Raw genomic sequence first — 8,010 nt, forward strand, 5'->3', positions numbered from 1 at the left:
TCTTCAGCTTAAAGATGGAGCCCAAGACTAAAGGATTAAAACAGCAGCAGCAGCAGCATAAGAAACTTCTGGCTGCGATGCTTTCCCAGGATTCCTTCGAGTCCATCCACAGCCCCACACCATCTGTAATAGAAGAAGACATTGACAATGAAGACGATGCAATGGAGTTGCTGGGTAATTTTACAAATTAATAATTTCTCTTTCTCCTCTTTTCTGGCATTGTAAAAGTGTGCAGGAACCGAGGGGTTTTAAACATTCTCGATAGTTTTGTCTAAGGCAAAGGGAGCCCTTTAACATCCACTTTCCTTCCCTTAGACCTTTATGAAGTTGCATGTAAGAACTAAGCTGAAGCCATGGAAGCATGTGAAACACTCCCTAGACTGTACTATGTGCTTTATGTATGCAGCACTCTATACTCTGACTTCACCGAGCTTTATTCTGTGTGCAGTTGTGATAAAATGCAAATCTGTCTGTTTTATTTTCTTGATTACACCTATTGTCTATAAAATACACCCTCTTCCTAACAAGCCCCTGTGAATGTAAGGTTGATTTAGGGAAATAGCATAAAACTGAAAGATGTCAATAGTAAAGTAGTGTTTGATGCTTTTCACACACGATAGGAAGCTTTGCATAGATTTCAAAATCTTCTGAGACTCATCACCTTCCCAAAACTTCATTCATGTTGTAGATATTGTTTTCTTTTTATAGTTTTTTTGTGATTCAAGTATGTGATCCTGTTCCAATAGAAGTTTACATATATAAATTGTTAATTGAAACTCATTTTGAAAAATCATTTTTTTTTTGAGGCAAGGTTTCTCTGTGTAGTTCTGGCTGTCTTGGAACTATCTCTGTGGACCAGGCTGGCCTGGAACTTAAAGATCCACCTGCCTCTGCCTCCAGAGTTCTGGAATTAAAGGCATGAGCCACCATGCCTGGCTGGAAAATCATTTTTACAAAAGAAGAACATGAAGTTTGCTTTGCAAGTAATTCAAATGTAAAAATGGTGTGTTTTTAATTGATTGGTACTGGCTATTCTATTATAGAGAACTAATTTAAGCAATTTGTATATGCTTCCATAACAACATACCATTACATTTAAACTGAAAGGAGAATAACTAATGTGATTACATACAGATTATGTGTGCACGGAAAAGGTACTTTCTTTGAATTTCTAGACCATATTTCTAGGAATTAAGTATTAATGGCAGTAAAGTATTTTCTATAATAAATTGTAGGTCTCTATGCATACAGCTGCAAAGGTATTGTTCAGTAGATGATGGCAGGGTTGAAGATCTTTTCTAACAGTCTACTAGCTACCTTGAATCGAAAATTAAGGAGACTATATCATGACCCTTTTCATTAGATGCCATTGGGCTTTGTTTTCATTTAAACAATCAAGTCTTATTTCCCCACTTACAAATCATGAACGTGGAAGAGCTTCTAGATGTTACCATGGCACTTTCATTCATCTTTCACTCACTACACAGGACTTTGACCTAAGGTCATAAAACAAAATCATTTCTGTTTGGAGGAATTTTGCAGTCAGTTAAAAAATGTAAACTCATCATGTCCACCTTGTTCTTTTCCCGTGTTATCACAGTTGTGCATAGTGGTGACTCCCGGTGCATAAGCGGGGGCAGGGATCCTGGCAAGCTTGTCCTGGGGACAAGGAGGTGTAAACTTGAGAAGTGGAGCCTGAGCCCCCTGGGGGCTGGTTCACATAGGTATTGGGTCTTTGGTGACTGTGCCTGTAAATGGCTCCTCTGCTGGTCAGTGACAGTGAAAGAGATGATCAGGGGACTCTTCCAAGGCCCATGTGTCCACTTCATGCTGATTGTCTCTAGAATTCCCCTGTTCTCTTCAGAAATTTCTAGCTTCCTAAGCTGAAGACCGGAGGGTTGGATTGGGGAGTCTCCCTCGTATTAAGCCTTTAACAACTGGCTGTCATTAATTCATCTTCTCACTTTAGATAGTTAGCTTGCATTCTGATCAGGTTTAATGGTAAAGAATAGTGGAAGTTTTCACTGTGTGATCTCACACAGCTCAGGCCCGGTTGGCTGATGGTGACACTGATCTCTAAATATGTTAGCTCCTTGTGATAGCATGCAATGTTCAAGCACACAGCACTAGCCTTCCATACTGCCACGTGCAATTTCCCTGGTTTGGGAAATGATTCCAGAGAAAAATGTGATTGCATACATCTGAAGAAAACACAATGTTAATGCCTTGAAAATTCATGTGAAATCAAGACCTTGTGCATAGAATCATTGTTAAGATGTAACAGATACTGTGTTTAAAATGTCTTGTGGGAATCTAAAATATGTGGTAGAATGAGTTTACTGTAATGTGCTTTTAAGGGTTTAATTTATTATTATCTATGACATGATAAAATTAGCTGAAAATGTATCATGCATGGGAAGTTATCTGTAATTGTGAATTGATAAGTAAAATATATGGTTTTTAGCCAATAATAATATAAAAAATGAATTACCCATCAATAAAACTGGTTGGCTTAAGGAGGAAATCTTTTAGTGAAAGTAGTAGATATAAATAAAACTAATTCTTGTTGTCTTTATTGAAATGTAGTGTTGTTAATATATGCTGATTACATATTCACAGTTGCGTAATTGTATGTCTGTGGACTTATTTTGTAAATATATTAGGCATGTGAAAATATATGTTAGGATCAATTTTTATGTTAATTTTCTACCAGACTACTTTAAACCTTTTCTTATAAGTTTATAGTGTAGAAATGAATCCTTATGAAGCAAATATTATCTATTAGAGAATGAAGTATCTGAACTTGGAGTTTTAAGGAGACACCAATTTTAAGTATCTCTGAAAGTGGCTCTAGATATACAAAATTTCGATTAAAAATACCTTCCAACTTACCTCAAATGATAAAGTTTTCAATCACAAATGTAAGAGATTCTCAATTATTTTTGGTGGTTATATTAGCACATAATAATCAAAGTCAATAGAAACTCTTTATGAAAACATCACATTTCCTAAACATGTGGTAAAATCAAGAGTTTTTCAAAAATTGATGGGAGACGAGATGAGTTTCCCAGAGCTTCTGAGGGTTGTCTTCTTTCATCCTCAAGGTGAACTTAAGAAACTGTTGAAGGACATTTAGCCATGTGAACATTAGCGCATTCCCCCTACATTACATATCTTTATCATCACGTTATAACTGCAACAGTAATGTTTGTTTGAATATTTTCCACATAGTTTATATTGATTTTGTACCCATTAAAAACAAAACAAACCTAGAATTAAAAGGTGCAACCACTTTTTTTACACACTTTAGTTTGGACTATTACTTATAATATATTTTAGGCTTTCTTAGGTTTGATGCTGAGGGAGCTATCTAAAAATCATATTCTAGAGATGCTAAAATCATTAATCACACTTAGTTATATTTTCTGGCCTTAGCTCAGGATTATAAAAATTTTAAATTGAATCCAATTCTACATTGCCTCAAATAAACAAGGTTGTCATAAGTATATTTTACTTGTTTTAAGATAAATAATTAAGTATAACTAGAATGGCATTCCTTGCTGAATGCAGTTTCTAGGGATCCAATATCTTACCAAATAAATTAACTCATTAGTAAAAAATAAACAATATCTTACCAAATAAATTAACTCATTAGTAAAAAATAAAATGGATTTACTGGAGGGACTCATTAAGGTACAATGCTCTTTCAGCCAATTCTTTTGCATTTGTGATGAGCTTTTTGAAAGATAAACATCCACTGTCATGTGTTTGGTTAAATTGGAGGTCTTTTCCATCAGAAATGTCCTATGTTTACAAAGTAAGAATGGGTATTGCATCTGATGAGAGATGGATGCTGTCACTGTGGTGTGAGAATTAGAAGAAAGAGACCCTAAATGTCTTTTATAAATTCCTCACCTACATACCTGTACTTTAGTGACTTAACATCTACAAACTAGTCAGAAACAGAAAGGACCATCAACACAAGCCTCTCTGATTTTGTTTCCTTATAGAACTGATTATTTGACACATCAGAACAGCAGCTAACTTGTCACTTTAAAATAAACCAGTATTTTCATGAAAATGATTCTTTATAAAAATTCTGAGGACTTTCAAACATTAAACCACTGGGTGTTTCAATATTACCTAGAAGATTGCTTAAAATATTAATTCATTCAGTATAGTATACAAAAGCAAGCTAATGTAAATTAGTTCCCATTATAGATAAAATATCCAAATAGCAATTATTTAAGATATAATACTTTAAAACACTCAGAAGTTTAATATCAAAAATATTTAATAAAACTTCCTTAATCCAAGTAGGTTTTATCTTCACCTATATGATAGTCGAAAAATTCCATTAATTATTCTGCAGCTGATCACCACAAATTAACCAAACCTTATAGAGAACCTGCAGATAGATTTTTACAAGTTCACTAACTCAATCAGTGCAACTGGAGACCTAAGACATCCTGAAGTTGTGTAAGATATCTGTCACATGCCAAATATTTCCAAGCTCTGAATGCCTCTGCTCCCGTGCTGGCTTCTGTGCTTTTGAACTGGAACTTCTTCGAATGGCTTCCATGTCATCATTGTCCGTGCAAATGCCATGCAGGCAGTCACTGTGTGGTCCAAGGACTTGGATGCCAGGCTTAACTCTTTCCGTTATAATGCCATTTTTAGAAAATGTATTCCAGCACACACATTCATATGGCAAACTGTGCAGCTGCTGGGTGAGAATAACTCACGGGATATGGAACATCGCATATTATATTTAACTTTAAAAAGCTATTTAATCTTGAGTTTAGAGATAAGGGTGAATATTGTGGGAAATCCAGCTAGTCATGCTCTGTCTCTCAAGCCATTCATCCAGTTTCAGCAGGTTTAGTTCCTAAGGGTGTCTCTATCACTTACAGAGTGAGTCTGAATGCTTGTAATACTTCAAATTTGAACAAATATATGAGTCTGGATTGCGGGTGCCTATTTTCTTTTCTTTCTTTCTTTCTTTCTTTCTTTCTTTCTTTCTTTCTTTCTTTCTTTCTTTCTTCTTCCTTCCTTCCTTCCTTCCTTCCTTCCTTCCTTCCTTCCTTTCTTTCTTTCTTTCTTTCTTTCTTTCTTTTTCTTTCTTTCTTTCTTTCTTTTTCTTTCTTTTTGGTTTGTTTTTCAAGACAGGGTTTCTCTGTGTAGTTTTGGTGCCTGTCCTGGATCTTCCTCTGCAGACCAGACTGGCCTTGAACTCACAGAGATCCACCTGGCTCTGCCTCCTGAGTGCTGGGATTAGAGGCCTGTGCCACCACCGCCCAGCATGGGTGCCTACTTTCAAGGTTTGGTTTGCTTGTGAATCGCCAAGGGTTCACCTTTAAACAAGACTGTAGCATTCCCCATACCCAGGATTTTGCTCATCAGATTTGAATCCAGCTCATGAATCAGATTTTGCTCAATAAGAATGCTTCCCCACCACAGTAGATTCCATTCCAGGCAACTTGTCGAATTCATAAGAACCTTAATAGAAAAGTTATATACAGTAAATGAGGAGATTCAATTGTCAATCCTTACAGCCAGAGATCAGGAAATACAGGTTTCTGAGTCACCCGCACTCATTTAAAGTCACTTCTGGAAACAGGTCTTGCTGACAAGCTTTGGCTACCCAGTTATCACCCGTCTTGCTGCCCTTCCACTGAACGGGTGCACTGGAAGTGTGAATACTTCCACTTGAGAGTAACTGTAGAGACATCATTCTAGCATAAACCTCAAAAAAAAAAGGATATCTTTCTGATTGTACTTCATCATATTAAAACCTAAGATTGTTTCTTTGTCTTCATTAAGTACTACTCCCATCCCTTTTTGTTACTGTCTAGATTAATTTGTTTTGGGTTTGAAATTTTATTCATGCTTCATTCTCTTCATTCTTTATTTTTTTGTTTCTTTTCAAAGATATCAGAGTTTTTGCTAATAGTAGTGAATATATATTGTAGGTGGAGATTTCTCTTTAAATAAATATACTACAAGGTTCCACCAAATGTGTATATATATATATATATATATATATATATATATATACACACATATACACACACAGACACACACATATATATACACATTCACACACACACACGCATATATATATACACACACAGAGACACACATATATATATATATATACCACCTGATGTTACTTGTATGGCATGTGACAAGAAATACTGCACTTTCTTTCTGCATGTAAAAAAAAAAAATCCATAGTAGAACACATCCGATCCAATAGAAAAAAGTTAATAGTTAGCAAACAAATTCTAAACACATGGACAAGTTGTTCACAGTGTTGATTGTACCTCAGGTGAAAATTCCTTTATTCAGAGAAAACTGTTTTTAGTTATTTGTGTATAGCTTTTCTTAGTATATATTGATTGCGTAGACTAAGATCCTGATGGCTTGACACCTACCAATGACGGTGTTTGTGTTTTTCAGAAGTGTGCTGTGGCTTTTCAACTAGCATTTTGTGACCTGTGCGCCACCACGTGATGTGGTGTAGGTGACATGGTCAGAGACCTGTGCTCCAATCCTAAAGCTCAAATCCTTTTTCAGGCTATCTCCTGCTACTTTTGCCATTCTTTCTTTTTTAGTTTGATTTTTAATCTTTTGCTAATTTCTGAGCTACAAGCAATTACTTTTCCAATGCTGGTGACACATGTGTCCTCCCTACTCTTCAGGCAAGGCATGAGATAACAAGATACTCTCAAAAAGTGACACATTCCTCTTCCATCAAAGCTGACAGGAATACTGAGGGGAAAAAAAGGCATGGATTTATGTACAAAACTCTTCTCCCAAACAATGTTCTCTTCTGTAACCTGTGTCCATTTTATGTAACTGGAGGCAGAAGAAAATGTGTGCTTTTTTTAACTATGGGACAATGCCTACTCACAGTAAGAGCTGGCGTTTTCACAGCACAATGAAAAGCTCAGATAGAAAGCCACCGAAACCCCAAAGGTGACCGCAAACCCACCTGCCATCTGCCAGCTTGGAGCACAACTGCTTATACTTGAAGTGTGGAGATGTAAGCAGGGCCCATGATGTCTGACACTTGTTTATGCAGAGGAGATTACTAGACTTATTTTTCCCCTATAATGTATGATTTATGGGAAGAAAACAAAATTATTTTGTGCATATGCAGAGGTCCACACTAGCAAAGACAAAGCATGGGAAAGAATAAAAAAGGGATGCAGGAGCAAATTTAGAAAAATCTTTAATTGGGGCTGGAAAGATGGCTCTGCAGTTAAGAGCACTGACTGCTCTTCCAGAGGACCATAGTTCAATTCCCAGAACCCACATGGCAACTCACAACTGTCTGTATCTCCAGTTCCAGAGGATCTGGCACCCCGGCACAGACATACACACAGGCAAAACACCAATGCACGTATAAGTAAATACATATTTAAGAATATTAATATCTAGAACTGTAATTCATGTTTTCATGATTCTTCACAGATCAAGTAATGTAGTTGTTAAAATATATAAGATTTAATAGTGCTTTCAAGTTATGCTGACAGATATGAAAATATTTGAACAATTTTGGTTCTGTATTAACTCATTGTATGAGAAAAATCAGCCAAATTCCATACTAGTCTTAAATATTATTAGAGTTTTGTTGCTTTAGAAATAAACTTTCCTTTTACAAATACTTCATACATGATGACGTGATATTTCAGATGATTTGTTCAGCCATGGTCATTATTTTCATGTAATTTAAATGTGAACTTTTTGCATTATATGCGAGTCATTTGAAAATCACACTGAATCACAACTTTGTTACATTATTATTAGTTCATACAAATGAATTGTAATTAATTTAGCATTTGTTTGCAGTTTAACGTCAAAATCAATGCTTATTAAAAACAAGTAATTCTTCTGATTTTTTTCAAATCTGGTTTTATAGCTAAAGGAATCTGTTCAGGTATTTCTATATTGTAATATGCCTAACCACGTGTTTAGTTATTTTCTAATAGAATCCTTAAGTGA

The 8,010-nt window shown here is 35.6% G+C and overlaps 1 protein-coding gene across 12 annotated transcripts in view; it reads left to right on the top strand.

Annotated features, from left to right (window-relative positions):
* Nucleotides 1-8,010, top strand: part of CUNH8orf34 (chromosome unknown C8orf34 homolog) — a 470,016-nt gene that overhangs the window by 160,127 nt on the left and 301,879 nt on the right. For 11 of the 12 annotated variants that reach the window (XM_052716420.1, XM_052716411.1, XM_052716412.1 and 8 more), the window contains one exon: nucleotides 8-174. In XM_052716420.1, coding sequence (XP_052572380.1) covers nucleotides 8-174 — 167 coding nt within the window. Of the gene's footprint in view, nucleotides 1-7; nucleotides 2,576-8,010 lie in introns of those variants that run through there. The other variant, XM_052716423.1, reaches the window with a different exon arrangement.

This window comes from Peromyscus californicus, unplaced genomic scaffold, assembly GCF_007827085.1.
Source record: "Peromyscus californicus insignis strain IS unplaced genomic scaffold, ASM782708v3 Scaffold_5__1_contigs__length_169319896, whole genome shotgun sequence".
In the NCBI taxonomy this organism is placed as follows: Eukaryota; Metazoa; Chordata; class Mammalia; order Rodentia; family Cricetidae; genus Peromyscus; species Peromyscus californicus.